Below are 20,290 nucleotides of genomic sequence, written 5' to 3' on the forward strand. Positions count from 1 at the left end.
CATGCTTTTTGACTCTATTTGTATGTTATCCTGTAAGTGTGTGTGTGTGTGTGTGTGAATTTCTTTGTATACCTGTCTGTCTCTCATTTAACTCTCAGTTTCTGCCCCCTCCCCACTTCCTCTTCATATTTTTTCCTGTCTATCTATCAGTCTTTTTCCCCTCTTAGCATGTCTGTCTTTTTTTTCATTTTCCCACACTTGCATTCCCATGCAACCAGGGTGTCCTGAAACTGGAGTATGTCGACATAAAGTTAGATTGAGAGAATCAATTGAGACTGAGGTTGGCTCACTGTACTTCCTGCTGCCTATGTCCAACTCTGTGTGGCTGCTGTATTTACCTGCATTTATTTGCATTCTTTATATCCCCAGTGCTCAAAAACCTACACCACATAGCCCCAAAAATAAATGTCATCTTGGATGGAGAGTGCTTACAGAAATCTATTCAGAGCCAGTCATTTTATTCCTTGTGACTTAAACATCTTAATTCATCCTGACCATGTTATTTTCAGCCAGTTTGCTGATTATCATTTGATACAGACTGTTAACACAATGTCACCACACATCCACACTGACAGAATGGGATGTGACATCCACACTGATAACCTCCATCAGTCAGGAGCATAAAAACATTTCAAATTGAATCACATCACCCCACCCCATTAACCAGGGGCAGGACTTTTCAGCCGCGCTCACCCCGAAACTGGAAAATCCCACCCACCCAAATTCAACGGACATTTCCATGGTCCAATACCCATTGCGGGTGGGACAGGAAGATTCCACCCATATGTATCAACTGTCTTGAGGGCTGAGTCTTTTTTTTAAAACACCTGTAATCTCGTTTTGATTTGAGAAGTCAGTAAGCCTCATTTTGAGGTTCTAGTGATGGGAGTTAGTGTACAGACCTGTCAATGAGATTGCAGCCTTATAATTTGCCTCCAGGTATATATTTATACCAAACAATCCCGATCTGTAACCATCGAGAAGTCAGCCACTCTTGTTCAGAATTGGAATCCCATTAACTGTTAGTGCAAAAACAGGGATATTTTCTTAAAGTATATATTTTAGGGCCTGGAACTAAAATATTGTAAATGTACTTTGCATGTTTCTGTCCTGGGCCCTCGGCTATGCCAAAGCCTGTCCCGATAACTTTGCCTCTCCCCCCTTTGGCACTGGTAACTTTACTGAGACGATGAGTTTTAAAGTCGCAGTGCTCTCCTTTCCCTGGTGTGTAAAAGGTTATCAGCGGGCCTTGAAATTAAATAACAGTTCATTCAGTTTTTATCTGAGACAGTGTACTGAGCAGATGACTATGAAAGCTATTGGTTACTGCGCTGACTGGTGACCTCCACCATGTTTCGGAGGCCGGGTGAAAGTAAGGAGCCAGTACTTTGTACTCTGTCACTATCAAAATTAAGGTGACTGTGTGCTTGGGAATAGAGCTGAAGGTTGTAACCGTGCACAGAGCATATAGTTAGTTCTTAATTTTACAACTGTTTTGTCAACAGACCTAAGCAATATGACTGTAATGTGGAAATGCTTTTCACCAAAATTCATCCGATTTGCAGAATTCCGGCTTGGGTACCCATGGCCTATGATGTTCTGGTTTTCCATTCGGCCATTGAATGGACATGCTTGTGGCCATGGAATAAAGCAGGAATATTACCTGGAAAGGCTGATCGTACACTCAGATATCCAGCTGGCAGAATTCCTGTCAGTGCGACAGCTTAAGTCTGCCTCACTCTCAGCACCAGAAAGGAGCATTGTAAGGTGCAAACTTGGCGAGATAAAATCCTAATAAAAAATCGGCTTTTTAAAAAATGATGTACCTTACATACTGATGTATGTGTGCTTCTTTGTTGAGTTTTTTTCTTACTGGTTGGATGTATATATTTTTACTGCTTTTTTATCCCTAAAAATTAGCAGTGTCAGTTATAATGAATGGAAGAGGCCAGAAGTGTTCTTACCTCTTGACTCTCATTCCTAGTCACTGCTTTCAAGGTAGCAACTTTGTCAGGTGGGCAGCAAATGGCAACATTGGAACAGGATTTTAAATTGAAGCAAAAGTTTTTGAGTAGCTAACAAAAGGTTAAATGTGAGGGTATTGGGAACAGAGAAACCACAGTCCTTGCATTTACTCCCATATTTAACAGAGTGTTAGAGTTAACTTTCCTAGCATCCAATTGAGATCCTATTTTGGGGGAAAAAAAGCCCTTGGCCATGAAACTAGATTCACCGTTGAGGTAAGACCATAAAAACCTACCTTAAATTATTTAAATAAATTCTCATGACATGTAAGCACCTTTATAATAGCTACTGTGACCTTAGTTATAGTGAATAAAAGCAACTTTCTATACACAAGTAGATCAAGTGGTACAACTTTCATCACAAGTTGTCTGTGCTATGCAACATGCAATTGCAGCAGCAAAAAAAAGATTCAGTATTGAATTTGTCAATAATTTACAGGTTTTCACAATGAAGAGATGAATTGGTGTGAGTATTACTCCTCTGTGTATGTGAATAGATAGAATCCCGAGCTTTCACCATTGAATATATTACTCGGCTGAACACATGCTCCAAGTCAGTTGTGAATTGGTAATGTCAGGCCACATGGGGCTTTTTTTTTCTTCATATGTGACAGTTACAAGTGAATGTTGTATTTGTGAACATTTGATGAAGTTTCTGTATTTTTACCTTGTATTTATATCATTTCATGTGATGCGGCCAGAGTATGCCATTTACTTCGGAAGGTTGGCCGTTTGAAAATAGCCCCGGGTCCCATCGTGTTCAACAGGTGATATTTAATGATCACTTTCATAATATAGAAATAGTGTTAAGTATTTTAAAAATGTGACTGAACATTTATTTATCTAGTCATTAATGTGAAAGAAAAATCTCGTGCAGGATGTTCTTAAAACAAGCCTCTGCCTAAATTGAAATATCTGTGATTCTCAATGAAAATGGTTAACAAATGCATCACATGGCTTGTGGACGAACTTAACATGACCAGAACATTCCAGGTATGATCCCTGGCCTGAGTTGAGTTAGCTGTATCCAGCTGAGTTGGAAGTATATGTGCCTGGGTCCTTGTGCTGCAGTGAGACAGAATCAGCCAGGATCTCATTGTCCAGTGGGCACTGATGAATGATGGTGATCAGATGACAATAAGACCTGCCTTGGCTGTGATGCCCACCAACATGGATTGTCTCATCTGACACGCAATGCAGAGATACTTGGATAAAATGCCAGAATGTAGCTTGTACCTGTGGAAACCAGTGGATAATAAGTGTCACTTTCAGGAGAAGGGAAGGAACAGTAAATCAGAAATAGAAATATATGGTCACATCTTACTTCAGCATCCAATTGATTTAATAGTTCGAGTACAGTCTGTTAACTGAATTGGGGAAAAGTTTAGACTGGGTTGACTTTTTTAATGGAAATTCCACATCATTTAATTTTAGTGTCGTTACCCTTCTTCATTTTGCCCTTCCTTCCTCAACATTAGATACTAGAACTGACGTTAGGCAGGTATTCACCACATCCAATCTTGTGCCAGTAACCTCAGGAGATATAGGATACCTATTCTTTTTCAGTTACACGATTGATACCAAGTAATTAATGATAAATCTTTATTTGCATTCCTATTGACTTCTGAACATGTTCAGGGAATCTATTGTATTTGTTAGGTTAGTTATTTGACAAGGCGCTTATGAATGTATCAGAGAATGTCATTTACTTTTGATGTAGTGTAATCAGTTGTAAGCTGTAAGCAGTTCTGACTGTGAAACCCTTTGAAAAGGGATTTGTCTGGCATTATTACATGTGTCTTTATTAACTGACAGAAACAAGAACAACTGGATTCACACACCACTGAGTTTTGAGAGTTGCTGCCAAGGCTTGATGGCAAGTCTTGTGGTGGGATATTTCCTCAATGGGAGGGGAAATGGGAGAGAGGACTGGCATTAGTTATCTCATTTTTACATGAAAACTACCTTCCTTCAACCGCCCTTGCCCCATCTGCCAGCTGATTGAGTAACACTAATGGTTGACAAGTGGTCAAAATAGTGAGGGACAAGAAAAAGTAGTGATATAAAATCTAATTCCTTTTGGTTAATACTTTATTATTTATTCAGTCTGACGCAGAAGAAAATGTTTGGAAATGTATATCACTGGATACTTGTGCATTTTTTGTTCCCAGCCTCCTGACACAGTTTTAAGTCTAAATTCTGGCCACCCTCTCTGTCTTTTTCCACCACATTCTGGCTTATTTAGTGCAATGAAATTGGTGGCAGAGAGCCAGGAAGTCATCATATTTATGGAATGGAATGAGTATAATTATGTGCGTACCATATGTGAATGAGGCAGCTAACCAGTGATCTTCCGGATGATGAGAGGGACTCAACAGGGATTAGGTGAAATGATTATAGGAACAAGTGCAAATGTCAGCTAAGTGAACATGCTAATGAGCTTGTCACTGCTGAGTCTCCCCTCATGTGACTCCCATCTTCTGATCTTCACTCCAAATTAACATGCAAGTCAGGGGTACAAAACTGAGGTTTCTTTTTTAAAACAAGTTTTTCATCCACTGTTCTGCTCTGTGATTCCTCAAACCCTTCTACTGTAATTATATTTTAAGATATTCTTGTCCACAGCTGTAACAGCGGCATAAAGCTACCACCCACAACAGATTTAAATATACATGTCTTTTTTTGAAACCGATTTATCCTTTGAAACTTACAAACCCACCCAGCAGCTGTTCTGGGGAAAAACTCGGATTAACTGTTCAGGCTCAGAAAGACCTTGCTGGATCACAAGGGCCCTCCTTTGGGTGAGTTGAGGTTAATCTGTCTGTGTGGTTTCTCCAGCTGTTCCAGAGGTTTGGGGAGGTGACCAGCTTCAAAGATTTTGGCAAATGCGTGGGTTTCCTCCGGGTGCTCCAGTTTCCTCCCACAGTCCAAAGATGCGCAGGTTAGGTGGATTGGCCATGCTAAATTGTCTCTTAATGCCAGGCAGACTAGCAGGGTAAATACATGGGGTGATGGGGAAGGGCCTGGGTGGGACTGTGGTCAGTGCACACTCAATGGGCTAAATGGCCACTTTCGCACTGTAGAGATCCTATGATTCTACAATTCTAAACGTCACCAGGAGCAGCTGCTGGGAGAATATATGAATATTCTGGGGTGAATCCCCCTTCTATTATCCTCACCTGCCAGTCATCCCAGCCCACCCTTCTTCCCTCTATTCCTCACATTGAAAAATGACTCCTTATTACCTGGCATGTCTCCACAATAATTGGAGTGTATGAGAAGTCAAAGCAATATCAGCCCATCAGCTTCATTTGCTTTATTGCTTTGTTTCCAAGTCTCTCAATAAGATATTTTCTGTAATTACACAATAAAAGAATGGGATTATAAATGTTGTATATTGAACATAAGATTGTTAGAATGCTTGGAGAGTAATTAGCCACTTGTTCCCCAGCTGCAAGCTGGCGTACAATGCACCTTTATCATGGACGCTACCAAGCCCTTTTAATCCCCTGAGATAAAACTGCACATCAAAGTTACCTGATCTCCAAGGGTAATTGAGCAAAACTCTGCAATATCCATTTTTTTCAAAGTGCAATGCTGTTCAGGGATGACATTCTACTCTCTTCGCCTGCACCCCACAATCTCACTAATCCAGCAGCACAGGAACTGTTGCACTGTGTGAAACTTTGGCTTATAGAATTTACGAACCTGGGAATCAGTGTCTTGTATTTTTCTTTTGGTGAAATAAATTCTGTTGTATTAGTCTCTCCATGTAACTGAAGCTCTCAAGCTCCTGGTCTCCTTATTGCTCCTCCCTCAGACCATTACAGAATATCAATGTCCTTTAGATGGCAGGACACCAAAACTGTGTACAATATTCCAAGTGTCACCCAGCAATGGAATAACTTGTTTCAACTTGTAATGAAACGTTCTTCAGCTGCATATTCATAGTCCACTAGCTTTGTTGACAGTAGCTTCAGAGTGACTTTATAAGTGGACAACAAAAACATCCAAACTCTTCCCTTGTTTCACTTATGCTGATCAACATCCTTCATTGCAATGCACATAATTTCTGTTCCAGTTCCTCGCATTACATTCACTTGTATTGAAATTCATTGCTTCTCCCATCAAGTTAGTTGGGCTGAATCAGTATTATCCATCTCATATTCACTTATCATTTAAACAAAGCGTGATGCCAGTATATAAGGAAAACTCCTTAATATTCTTTACAAACAGTTTGAGCCATTCATGCAAATCTTGAAGCAAGCCAAAATTTTCAATAATTTTGAATTAGCTGTGGTCATGACTTTCTTTTTCAAATTTATTTTCAGGCCCTATTAATGTATTCTCTAAACCTTAAGTCTGCATACATTTCTGTATGAACGGTGTGCTTTGTCTGATTAGCATGCAAGAAACAATATTTTTCGCTGTATGCTAATATATGTGACAATAACAAATCAGATCAAATCAAAATTTCCATCTGTATCGCTGGACCTTGGGGTGTCATTTCTTTTTAACGACATCTCATCAATTTTTTATTTTGGATTCCTATGTCCACATTTACTGTGGCCTTTGCCAAGCAATTTCACTTTGCTAATTGTACAATCTGGCATTTGGCTTCTTTGAATTCCCTAAGAATGCATTCTGAAATATATTTAATTGTTTTCTTTTCTTAAGTAATATATCTGATATCCTAAAATACTAAATATAAAATTATTTTTACAATAATTAAATCAATCCATTTCATTCATGTAAGAGTTTTATTGGGAGAGAATGGGAGGGAGAGAGGAATGAGAGTAAGAAGGGGAAGAGGGTATAATTATCATGCATAGATAATTTTGTGTTATAAAGGTGAACACAAAATAAAGTGGAGGCATAAAAATAGGACAGAATTTGAAACTTTAAAATGCTGATTGAGTTACATACCTATGCCATTTAGTTCACTTATCCCCAGCCTCTAACCCTGCCTCACCTGAAGACCACACCTGACCCTGATTCTCCAAGCTTAATGCATTAGAAAATCAACTATTAATCTAATAAAAATGTCAAGCCCAATGCTCACTTCCTCTCAACTATTTCTATCAGGGATTTGTGTCTGCACATTTATAATGGAAACTGCTCATGTAAATCTCTTACAGTGTAATTACCTTCTTCCCCCAGTGGAGTTACTGTAGTGCCATATTTGGCAAAAAAGTATAATTACTTTTTTGGCAGTTTCCATTACAAATATGGATATAACTTATAATAACAAATATGAAAAAAAGACTGAATTAAATCTACTTGCCCTGGTGAAATTATCCCCTGGCCTTCACTGACAAATTACATTTTGTCTTTGCTCCCATTGTGTAGTGCCCACTGGTGAATAATTAGTATATAGCCAATGTTTCATGTCTTGAGTGTGGATGCTACGGTTTACTATATATCACTTAACCACTCTGATGTGGGTAAATTAGCATAATTTGAGAGCTGCTGAGAAAGGGCTGTTGTACTGCTTTTCCACTTTTGAAATGGGAAGAAATTTTTCAAACTTGATTCCAGTGACTCGCAAAATATCGCAACTGCAAATGAAACGGAAATGGTGCTAGAGAATTTTAACAAAAAGGCAGCCCATTGTTATGGTTTAAAAACAGCTCTACTAAACATAATGTAATGGTCAACAGAAACCCTGCCCATTAGAAACTTAAAAGCTTCATGAAGAAGATAGAGAACAATTAACTCTTTGAAATCGGCAACTATACGTTGGTTGCTTAGTGGCAAAATAAACCAAACTGAACCGTGATTCTTATTAAACGTAACCTTTAACATAGATGAATGCCTAGAGACACTGTTACTGACTCAATGTTCTGAGAGTCAATGCATTGCTCCCACTTGGGTTAGATGTTCTCAGTAAATCCACTCTTTTGGACATGGGGTGTTCCCAAACAATGAAAGAAGATTCAACATTCAACAAACAACCAATGTAAACACTCTAAGCTGTCTTTCAAAGTGGCTGATCATTTGCACCAAACTTTAGGCAACTAGGAATTGGTAATAAACACCAGCCTTGACACCCATATTCCATAAATTATTACGTTTAAAAAGCTCACTGAATTACATTCTCAATTTTCTAACCTGCTATGCTTTTTATCTTGACCAAATTTGATTAGAAGCTCATCAATCTATGTTTAGTAGCAATGATAGTCAGATACAAGGCCTCAATTTTCCTCATCGCTGTTCCCAATCTTTTCTCAAAAAGGGCAGAGGAAGAATTGGAACCAGTTGTCTGTCACCGGGAAACATGCTGTTCACAAACCTCTGGTTTTCTGATATCTGTACCTGACTTTGTCTGAAGAGGGAGCAGTAATAGTCATTGCATACAGACGAATGTGAGAAACCTCCGAGATTAAATATCTCACCAGTTGCAGTTTAGGTTAAAATGCTGGTAGGTGTCAGACTTTGTTTGATAACATTGCTGTGAAACACTTTGGGATGTTTTTACTACATTAAAGGTATTTAAAAGATATTTATATAAACCAAATTGTTGCCTGGCTCATATTTGCCACATTATGGCCAATTCCATTCTCTCTCCAAGGGTGGCCAGACTGCTGCTTGGGATGACACTGTGATTACAACCACGGCGTTGCATTAAGAACTCATTCATGAGATGCAATCTTCAGATAAATGTCCCTCCAGCAAATAAATTAGTTTTAAAAATCTACCATTTGTCATCAGATGTTGTCCAAATAACAATTCTACCTCATTGTTTGGGGGAAGCTGGGATCAGGATATTAAATTTGATGATCATCCATGATCAAAATGAATGGTGGAGATAGTTTGAAGGGTCGAATGGCCTACTCCTGCTTCTAGTTCCTATGTTTCTAAGAGCCGTTTCTTAGGAGATTTAACTGTGGCTTCTCCCCATCTCTCAAAATATGATGCAGCAAGCTTTTTTGCAGAGTTTTTAAAAATTCATTCATAGGACATGGGCATCATTGGTTGGCCAGCATTTATTGGCCTTTTTCTGGCAGTTTCTGTTATTCCATGTATTTCAGACACTCAGCTCTTGCTGTGTTTCACCTTTAGCTGTTGCAGAAATGTGCAGGGAAAAGCTGACTGGTCTTAATATTTCACACTATCATCCACATATCTTGGAATTCCAAAAGGTTAAACCTTCCAAAAAAATGTTCTGACATGTTCCTGTGTACCCACTCCTCTTTTAAGCAAACATTAAAAGTTATCTTTACCTAAAAAAAAACCTGACTTGTAATATACAAACACCACTTAACGCAGTCCAAAGAGAACTCCAACCATTGCCCCTATTCCTTAACGATATAACATTTGCAGATTTTGTGCTCCATTTTACATCCTTTCAAAGAGCAGGCCTGTTTTCTCTCATTTCCTCTGAGTTTATTTTTGGTTTTGCACCTACCCATTTATTTATTTGTCTGTATAATCCTGTCTAGCTGCTGCATGTTTTTGTATGGCTGATAAACGTTGTGACAGTTTTGTGCGTATCGGTTTGCTCAACAAATCAGCTACAATAATGAAAGAAGCAAAATACTTTGGATGCTGGAATCTGAAACAAGAACAGAGGATGCTGGAAAAACTCAGATGCTGTCAGACCTGCTATCAGGAGAGAAATAGATTCAATGTTTCGAGTCCATAGATGCTTTATCAGAACTGAAAGGAGGGAGAATGTGTTCAACCTATAGAAACTACAACAAAATCATAGAATCCCTACAGTGCAGAAAGAGGCCATTCAGCCCATCGAGTCTGCACCGGCTATCTCTGATAGAGTAGCTTACCCACGCCCTTCCCCCCATCCTATCCCTGTAATCCCACACACTTACCCTGGCTAATCCATCCAACTGACACATCTTTGGTCTGTGGGAGGAAACCGGAGCATCTGGAGGAAAGTCATGCAGAGAAGCAGGGGGGGAGCTGTGCAAACTCCACACAGACAGTCACCCAAGGCACTTTGAGGCAGCAGTGCTAACCATGATGCCAAAGGTAGGAACGTTGAGACCAAAAGATAGAGGGCCGAATGTGAAATGGAGGGAGGGTGTTTTATATTGAGGCAACGTATGTTTGGAATATTTTTAAAAATGAAAGAAGGGTTAAGATGGAGGAGAAAAGTCAAAATCTAAGGTTGCTAAACTCAACACTGAGTCCCGGGTTCGCAAAGTGCCCAACCGGAAGATGAGGCTCTGCTCCTCCAACTTCTACCAGGCTTCACTGGAGCATTGCAGCGGTAATGTGGAGATGCTGGTGTTGGACTGGGGTAAACACAGTAAGAAACCTCTCAGTACCAGTTAAAGTTCAATAAGTTTATTTGTCAGGCCTGACGGGGGAACAGCCAATTCCGAGGGCTAGTGGCGTTTGCTACTAATAAACCTGTGGACTTTAACCTAGTGTTGTGAGACTTCTTACTGCATTGCAGCAGGCCAAGGATGGATATGTGGGCATGAGAGCAAGGTGCTGCCAACCTAGCAGTACCAATCTGGGTTGGGCCCTCTGAGAAGAATTCTCCTTATGTTTATTGGGGAAGGTTGATACCTGTAAGTCAGTGGTGATGAGAGGGCATCTCCCTGATGCCTGCGATGAGGAAGCTATGTCCCGATGTTGGCATTGTGGTGGGGCGGGGGGGTGGGTGGCTGAGAGGAGAGTCTCCGATGCTTCTGAGGGTTTCCTAACGTTTACCTGGGGAGAGTGCCCCCAATCCCCGCCCTGCCAGAGTGACGGAGCAAACCGCGCCCACTGATTTCTTTTTACCCTGGGAGGCTCAAGATCTGGATGCCGTGCATTTGGGGAGTTACACACTGGGTTTCAGTCTGAGCTTGACGCTTTGAAAAACTTCTGGGGAGGTAACAATATCAAAATGGTGCAGACAGTAATCACTAAATTTGGAAAAGTATATTTACTGAAACTTGATGCCGGTCAGTATGAGGAAAGCAGATGCTGAGAAATGGAAGATTACTTTAGATCAAATGGTCATATCAAATCGTACAGACCAGGGGCAACCTGGATTAGACGTGAGGCCCTCTTTTCTGAGGCACATGTCACTGGGTGTGGTTAACAGTAATTTTATCCCAGTGTGTTTATTGCAAACTCCCAAAGAACGCTCCATCTACAGGATCTTCCCAGATACTGTCATTTTGTAGTCCTGTTAACTGCAATTGCCAAGTACTAACTTATGTCAATACACCGATAACATATTAAATTGGATCAAGACTAGCCAAACTCATCTTATGTAGGGTTCTTAAAGCTAGCAAAGAAAAGTGACTTCAATCAATACAATAGTTTTGCTAAAAATAACCTGCATAAAATATCCACTTCTCTTTGGAGCAGATCTTTGAATAGTATGTTCTATGGTCAGTGTAGAAATTTCAGAAGGGATGCATGGGCTAGTGCATCTATGATGGATGAGATGCGTATTAACAATCTGTGCAATCATTGTATACTCTGTCAGGATATTGTGTGGTGATATGAGAAGATGCTTTGAAATGGGGTTAATTCCGGTAATGGCGTTTACTGCACAAGTTTCAATTAAATGCAATTCAAATTGTAATCTAGTACTTCAACAGATGAAGCTTTCTGTTTCATAGAAACTATTTTTCATATTTTATGGAATTAGGCAATAACATTGCTGTTCTTGCGCAGTATTTGTCAGGGATGAGAACAAAGGATTCATGAATTCACATTGGTCCCATAAAGAAAAATTTGCATTTATAAAAAAAGACTTGCTTTTCATGACAACTAAACATCTTCACAAGTAACAAAATATTTTGAAGAGCAGTCACTGTTATAATGTTGGAAATGCAGCAGCAAATTCTACACAAAGTAAGCTCATAAGAAGAACATAAGAACATAAGAAATAGGAGCAGGAGTAGGCCATCCAGGCCTTCGAGCCTGCCCCGCCATTCAATAAGATCATGGCTGATCTGTCGCTGCTCAGTTCCACTTTCCCGCCCTCTCCCCATAACCCTTAATCCCCTCTCCTATCAAAAACCCATCAACCCGCGTCTTAAAAATATTTAGCGAGGCAGCCTCCACCACTTCAACGGGCAGAGAATTCCAGAGATTCACCACCCTTTGAGTGAAGAAGTTCCTCCTCAACTCCGTTCTAAACCGCCTCCCCTTTTATCTTGAGGCTGTGCCCCCTAGTCCTATTGTCTTTTTTGAGCGGGAAGAGTCTTTCCACCTCTATCCTATCCATCCCATTCATCATCTTATACGTCTCAATGAGATCTCCTCTCATTCTTCTAAACTCTAACGAGTACAAGCCCAGTTTATTCAGCCTCTCCTCATAGCTCAACCCCCTCAACTCCGGTATCAGCCTAGTAAACCTCCTCTGCACTCCCTCCAAGGCCAAAATATCTTTGCACAGGTGCGGCGCCCAAAAATGCACACAGTACTCCAGTTGCGGCCTCACCAATGCCCTATACAGCTGCAGCAAGACCTCCCTACTTTTATATTCAATCCCCTTCGCTATGAAGGCCAGCATCCCATTCGCCTTCCTGACCACCTGCTGCACCTGCAAGCTGGGTTTTTGCGACTCATGCACAAGGACCCCGAGGTCCCTCTGCACCGTCGCCTGCTGCAGTTTTTCGCCACATAAGTAATAGTCCTTCCTACCATTCTTCCTACCAAAGTGGACCACCTCACACTTGCCAACATTAAATTCCATTTGCCATTTCCTGGCCCATTCACCCAGCCTATCTATATCCTTCTGCAGACTCTCCACACCCTCCTCACGATTTGCCGTTCCCCCAATCTTGGTGTCATCAGCAAATTTTGACACTCTACATTCGGTTCCCTCCTCCAGATCATCTATATAAATGGTAAAAAGCTGAGGCCCCAGCACCGACCCCTGGGGCACTCCACTAGTCACCATCTGCCAATCCGAATAGCACCCGTTGACCCCCACTCTCTGCCTCCTATTTGACAACCAATCCTCTATCCACGCTAACACCCTACCCCCAACTCCATGTCCCTCGACCTTCTGCAATAACCTCTTGTGAGGCACTTTGTCAAACGCCTTCTGAAAATCTAGAAAGACCACATCCACCGGCTCTCCTCTATCCACCGCCCTAGACACATCCTCATAGAACTCCAGTAAATTTGTCAGACACGACTTCCCTTTAATGAAACCGTGCTGTGTCTGCTCTATCAAGCAATTCCCTTCAAGATGCCTCGCAATTTCCTCCTTAATGACAGATTCTAACATTTTACCTACCACAGACGTTAAACTAACCGGCCTATAATTCCCCGCCTTTTGCCTGGCACCCTTCTTAAACAACGGCGTAACATTAGCCGTTTTCCAATCATCCGGCACTTCCCCGGAATCCAGCGACGTTTGGAAAATAACCACCAAGGCATCCACTATCACCTCCGCCATTTCTTTCAGAACCCTCGGATGCATTCCATCCGGTCCTGGGGACTTGTCCACAATCAGCTCCTCCAGTCTGTCGAGCACCGCCTTTCTAGTAACAGTAATGTCATTAAGACCCTCCAGTCCTACCACCTTTCCATCGCTAACACCCGGCAAATTATTCACGTCCTCCTCCGTGAAGACAGAAACAAAAAAGTTATTCAAGACCTTCGCCATATCCCCATCCCCTACCACTAGGTCCCCTTTCTCATCCTCTAAAGGACCAACATTCACCCTAGCCAGCCTCTTCCTTTTTATATATTTATAAAAACTCTTGCTATCCTTTTTTATATTAAGCGCTAGCCCAGCTTCATAGTTTCTCCTACCCTTCCTTATCAACTTCTTTGTCAATCTTTGTTGACATTTAAACCTCTCCCAATCCTCTTCTCGCCCACTACTCTTAGCTACTCTAAATTCCTCCGCTTTTAGTTTAACACTTTCCTTCACCTCCTTCGTTATCCATGGCTTATTACCTCTCCTCCTACTATCCTTTTTGACCATTGGAATAAATTTCCGTTGAGCACCAAGAAAGATCTCCTTAAAGATCCTCCACTGCTCCTCAACAGACCCTCCCTCCAATGCGCTTTCCCAGTCCACATTCGCCAATTCTTCTCTCATCCTACCGTATTCCCCTCTATTCAAACAAAGGACGCGTGTCCGGGAACCCACTTTCTCCTCCTCCATCTGCACCAGAAACTCCACCATACAATGATCACTCTCCCCAAGAGGATCCTTCACCACAAGGTCCCTAATTCTACCCGCTTCATTACATAGCACCAGATCCAAGATAGCTCGCTCCCTCGTCGGCTCCAACACACACTGTTCGAGGAAACTATCCCGGCAGCATTCCAAGAACTCTTCCTCGAGCCCCCCACGTCCAACATGGGTCGACCAATCAATATGCAGATTGAAATCCCCCATAACTACGGCCGTCCCATTCCTGCACGCTGCACTTATTTGCGTGTTAACAGCCCGCCCCATCTCCAGATCATTATTCGGGGGCCTATAGACGACACCCACCAGCGTCTTCCTCCCTTTGCTGTTCCTAATCTCCACCCACAACGATTCCACCCTCTGCTCCTTGGCTCCAATATCATCCCTTGCTACCACCGTGATGCTATCCTTAATCAGCAGAGCTACGCCCGCCACTTTTCCCTCCTGCCTATCCTTCCTAAACACTTGATAGCCCTGTACATTCAGTTCCCAGTCCCTGTCACCCTGCAGCCACGTCTCTGTAATGGCCACCAGATCGTATCCATTTGTGTCGATCTGCGCCATCAGCTCATCCACTTTATTCCAAATGCTTCGTGCATTCAGATAAAGTGCTTTCATCCCAGCCTTCACCTGGACCCTATTTGCCGCAACGCCACCAACTATACTCACGCCCCCTACTCCCTCTATTATTGGGACATCCTCAGTGTCAATACCCTTCACCCCACTATCCCCAATCACTACTACGTTCCTTTTCCCTTTCTCTTTGCCTATGTCCTGCTGCAGCACTGTACCGTGTGCAGCTTGCTCACCAACCTCACCTGCCTCATTCTCGTCCAGCCTGGAAGCAAGAACCTCAAACCTGTTATGCAGATTAAGAGGCTGAGGCCTCCGCTCCTCACCCCCCTTCCTCCTCCCAGCAGCCCCCTCTTGTCCCTGACCCTTAGTGTTAGCCAGTCTAGGGGGGGTGGATGTCACTTGCACCCCATTGACAATGGCACCCTCTCTCCCCCTGATGAGCCTCAGTGTCTGTAGCTCAGAGGCCAGCTCATTTACCCTGAGCTGGAGCTCCTCTAGCAACCTGCACTTACTGCAGACATGGTCACTGGGATGAACCCTAGGGTCCACCAGTTCCCACATCATACAGAAACCACACATCACATGCCCCTCCATTATTCACTGTAGTAGTTTTGAAAAAATTTTTTTGTTTTTTTTGTTTTTCAAACGAACTCACCTGGCCTTTTTTTCCTTCCAGCCCTTTTTGATATTAAGCCCTAGTAGCTCACTCTGCTTCCCACTCACTCCGCTGCCCGCTCAGACGCTGCCCGCTGTCTACACCAGGCCTCCTTTTAAACCTGGCGCTGATTTAAAGCTGATGGCCCACAACTGCCTGCTAACCACTCCCTCAGAATTCTTAAAGCAGTAAATACAATAAATAAATGCTTTAAACAGTTCTACAAAGAACAAAGTGCTTTAAACTTATTTTAAACAGGTTTTTAACAGGTAAAGTCTTAGCTCTCTCTCTGCTCCTTCACTCGTCTGCTCCAGCAAACAATGGAAGGCTCCCATAAACAGCAATGTGATAATGATCAGATCATCACAGATGTTAATTGAGGGATAGCTATTGGTCAGGCACAGTGGTTAACACTGCTGCCTCCCAGTGCCAGGGACCCAGGTTCAATTCTGACTTCGGGTCACTATCTGTGTGGAGTTTACACGTTCTCTCCGTGTCTGTATGGGTCTCCTCCAGGTGCTCCGATTTCCTCCCACACTCCAAAGATGTGCGGGTTAGGTGGTTTGGCCATGTTAAATTGCCCCTTAGCATTAGGGGGACTAGCAGGGTAAATATGTGGGGTTATAGGGCCTGGGTGGGATTGTGGTTGATACAAACTCAATGGGCTGAATGACCTCCTTCTGCACTGTAGGGATTCTACAATTCTAACTCCTATGTTCTCCTTCAAAATAGGGTATAGAACCTTTTATTTTATATGGATCTGAGAACAGTCTTTGGTCTAAGTCTGAGCTGAAAGACAGTACCTCTGAAAGTGCAGCACTCCTTCAGTACTGGAGTGCTGGCCTTGAGTCTCTGAAGTGAGAGCCCAGAACACTCTGTCTTGGAGGCAAGGGTGCTACAAATTAAGTCACGCCTGACTCAGTCAGCTAGCTAAGGCACAGTCTCATCTATATGTTGGCTGTTGTCCATCAAAAGTCAACACTAACATTGCAGTCCTCATTGAACTAGCAAATGATGTGCGTGGCCCAGTCTCAGTGAGTACAGCTGTGAGTGGGTGACTATATTAAATACAGACTGTGTTGCGTTCTTAATAGGAAAATAAAATACTGAAGAAGCTGAAAATCTGAAATTAAAAAATCTTGCAAATTCTCCTAACCTGGCCAGCTCCATTGCCGGCATAGGCATACCATAGCCGTTCAGAATTTTCATAGAGTGGGGCAAACTTTCAAAGAGTTGTGGTTCACAGCATCGATGAGATCCACCTCATGTCTACAATGCCAGAATATTCTCTTTGCCAAGTCTTATTATGTACATTTAAAGTTTATTTATTAGTCACAAGTACTAATCACAAGTATTAGTCACAATTAGCAGATATCCCAAAATTTCATTGGCCTGCTGAAACACCTGAGCCCCTAGGAGCTCATTGCTGATTGACAGCTCTGCCTGTCTGATCTATGCTGTCAATTTCACAATGTTTATTTATTTCAGCCAGACCATTCAAGAGTGAAATTAGGAAACACATACATACAGACAGAGTGATAAAAGTTTGGATCTCTCTTCCACAAAAGACAATTGTTGCTAGGTTAATTGTTCATTTAAAATCTGAAATTGCTGGATTTTTGTTCATCAAAGGTATCGAGGGATAGAGGAAAAAGATGGGCAACTGGAGGTAGATTGGGAATTGGTCATGATCTCATTGTATACCTTATCAGGCTTGATTAGTGAAATTGACTTATTCTATTTAAGGCTGCATAGTGGTTAGCACTGATGCCTCACAGAACCAAGGACCCAGGTTCTATTCTGGTCCAGGTGACTGTCTGTGTGAAATTTGCATGTTCTCCCCGTGTCTGTGTGGGTTTCCTTTGGGTGCTTTGGTTTCCTCCCACACTCCAAAAATGTGCAGGTTAGATAGATTGGTCATGCTAAATTGCTCATTAATGTCTGGGTATCAGCAGAGTAAATACGTGGGGCTATGGGGATAAGTACTGGGTGAGATTGTTGTTGGTGTAGGTTTAATGGGCCTAATGGCCTCCTTCCATACTGTAGGGATTCTATGATTCTGTATGCAGATCTGTAATATTCCAGTTATAAGAAAACCTATGTAGTGTTGACTTTCATTGGGAGATCACTAATGAAGATGTGACACATTGCTTTAGCCAGTTCATCTTATTGTACAAATAGATCATCAAGATGTAAGAAAGGTCAGTATAAATAGAGTGCTGCAGGTCAATTGGATACATAGTTGTTTGGGAACGTATAAAAATCAAGACAGTAGTGGGTTAAAAGATGCATCAGCCCATTAAATGCTTTTAAGGCAAGGATAAATAATTTTTGAACAGTGAAGGAATTGAGTTCACAAAAAGATCAGCCATGATCTTATTGAATGGTGCAGCAGGCTCAAAGGGCCAGATGGCCTACTCCTGCTCCTAGTTCTTATGTTCTTATTAGCCTTGAAAACCGAGAACTGTGCGATTTGTTTTTTAGGGTGGTTTATTTAGATTCCTCCAGACTGTCCATAGGCCTATTTGGCATTGATTGTTAAACCTCTAACAATAATTTGCAGGAGACCAGAAGTCAATCTTTTACTCAGTTTAGTCAAATATTGCAAATGTATAGCTCCTCACTCTACTTACCAACCTTATGTCGTCCACCAAGCCTGCTCCACCATTCAGTAAGATGATGCCTGACTGGATTGGGCTTTAACTCCACGTTCCTGCCTCCCAACCTTTGACTTTCATTTTGATCAAAAATCAGTTCTGATAATAAAACGATGGTTAGCTGTCTCATTCTCCAGCCATAACTGCTGATTGAAATTTATCAATGGCAACAAGTAACTGCAGACGACAGCAGATCAAAAGTCTGTTCTGAAATTTATCAATGACAGCAAGTTATAGCTTTGAGAAAACTTTATTTTTTCTTACGTAATAGAAAACCTGTCTCCTTGATCCTGACTCCAGTTGGTGAAGTGCTTTCTTAGCTTAAGGGGTCAACTGGCATTTTACACCCATGTGTCACTGTGATTGACAGGCAACCGTTCTGACCGTGAGGATATTTGTGCTGGAAGGAAGCTGCCAGGATGGATTCGGGGGACCAGCCACTAACGGGCTCTGTCTGCTAAATTGCCCTGGGGAGGTTGACTATGTGTGCCAAGCATACTAATCAGCTTGTCTGCACTTTAGATTCCACGTTGTCTCCTAGTTTCAAAGAATTACAACTGACACAGTATAGTTGACTTGTCCCCTTCTGTATCGTTTCTCCAAACTGGGCATTTAACAGGCCCTCCTCTCCTTTGCGCATTTTTTAACATTGTGTTTTCCAATCATGGATGTTGGTTGACTGCTTGCTACTGTTACACTGCTCAATGTGCACCACCACCCAGCCAACCCACCCTCCCCAGTCTGTATAGGATATTCCTTTTCCAACAAGCTGTAGCTATATTCGCGGGAATATTTGTAAAGTTTTCCCTGGCGACAGACAAAATGAATGAGGGTTCCAGGAAGTGCCATTTGACCTATCCAGTTGGTTATCTGCTCACTTTGAAAAACAATGGCCGCAAACCATTCTAATCTAATCTCCTGCCAGTAATGGCAGAGTTTCTTGGAATGCCACTTTAGTTTTAATTAGAGCTGGAATATCACAATGTTGGCCAAGCTCCAAGGTGGTAGCACTTGCTTCCTCCTGACTCTACATGATGCACTTATTCAGCTTTCCCTCTGTATTGGGGGGTAATTTAACTCTCTGCTGATGTTGCCTCTTGGGCTGAGGTGTCGTTTTCAGACAGCCACTTTATTGAAACTATAAATTGCAAAAAGCTGGAACAATCAGTTATCAGCTGTTCTTCTGTGGCTCGGAAGAAACTGCTGGAAAAGCCGAGAAGAGGACCAGGATGTATGATTTTAGTCAGGCGTTAGCACAAAAGAAGCACATAATTGGATCCCATTCAACGTCAGAGCAGTTTGTTGAAATGTTTTTAGGGGAGGAGAAGAAAAAGCATTGATTTTAGAGCACCGATCATTCAACAAGAAGAATTAACTCGAGGAAAACCTGATTGCTGATGATAAAAGTGATGAATGTGGGTGGGAGTGGTATAGTGGGTAGATACGATCTATTCACCTCAGTGTCGGTATTTGAATTCAGTCATGACTGATGGGATTGTTGTATTGAGTGAAATGAGTTTGAGGATTCTCAGCCCAGTTCCTAACGTTTGTAAACCATAACAGCATCAATAATTTACAGAGCTGTTCTCAGCAGTGGCTGAGTTCACAGCACAATAAGTGGTTCTCCTCTGAAGTCTTAAAGTTTATTCATTAGTGTCACACATAGGCTTACATTAACAATGTGATGAAGTTACTGTGAAAATCCCCTTGTCACCACACTCAGGCACCTGTTTGGCTACACTGAGGGAGAATTTTTAGCACGGCCAATGCACCTAACCAGCATGTCTTTCAGACTGTGGGAGGTAACCAGAGCACCCAGAGGAAACCCACGCAGCAACGGCGAGAATGTGCAGAGTCTGCACAGACTGTCACCCAAGCCGGAAATCGAACCTAGGTCCCTGGCACTGTGAAGCAGCTGTGCTAACCACTTTGCATCCAGATGCAAAGGAGACTGGGGACCTTCTGGGAATTCTGTTCATCACCATTTCCTGATCAGTTCATTTGTCCCACTATAGACCATAGGCCAGATTGCCATTTCAGGCTACTCTGACTCTGACCATAATTCTGAACTTTCCATTGATACTTTGAGCCGATGTGTCCGGCTGTCATGGTTTAACTTGCAGCAATATTCTGGATCATCCATTTACCTCCTGCTTGCCACCTTCCACACCTTTTCTGTTGCCTCCATTCAAGGCTAAAAACCCAAGCTTTTCCTATCTTTGCTACAAACTGAATCCTTGGAGACTGAAAAATC

General features: G+C 42.1%; 1 protein-coding gene across 11 annotated transcripts in view; it reads left to right on the top strand.

Annotated features, from left to right (window-relative positions):
• sobpa (sine oculis binding protein homolog (Drosophila) a) overlaps window positions 1-20,290 on the top strand; it is a 327,837-nt gene that overhangs the window by 220,105 nt on the left and 87,442 nt on the right. For 9 of the 11 annotated variants that reach the window (XR_013887035.1, XM_080192849.1, XM_080192848.1 and 6 more), the window contains one exon: window positions 2,726-2,791. The exons of the other annotated variants lie outside the window; for them this stretch is intronic. Coding sequence is in view for 8 of the 9 variants with exons in the window: in XM_080192849.1 (XP_080048975.1) it covers window positions 2,726-2,791 (66 nt within the window). In the remaining variant the exon portion in view is untranslated. The remainder of the gene's footprint in view (window positions 1-2,725; window positions 2,792-20,290) is intronic. 11 annotated transcript variants of the gene reach the window in all.

Source organism: Carcharhinus amblyrhynchos, chromosome 7 (genome assembly GCF_965287045.1).
Source record: "Carcharhinus amblyrhynchos chromosome 7, sCarAmb.v2.hapA, whole genome shotgun sequence".
NCBI lineage: Eukaryota > Metazoa > Chordata > Chondrichthyes > Carcharhiniformes > Carcharhinidae > Carcharhinus > Carcharhinus amblyrhynchos.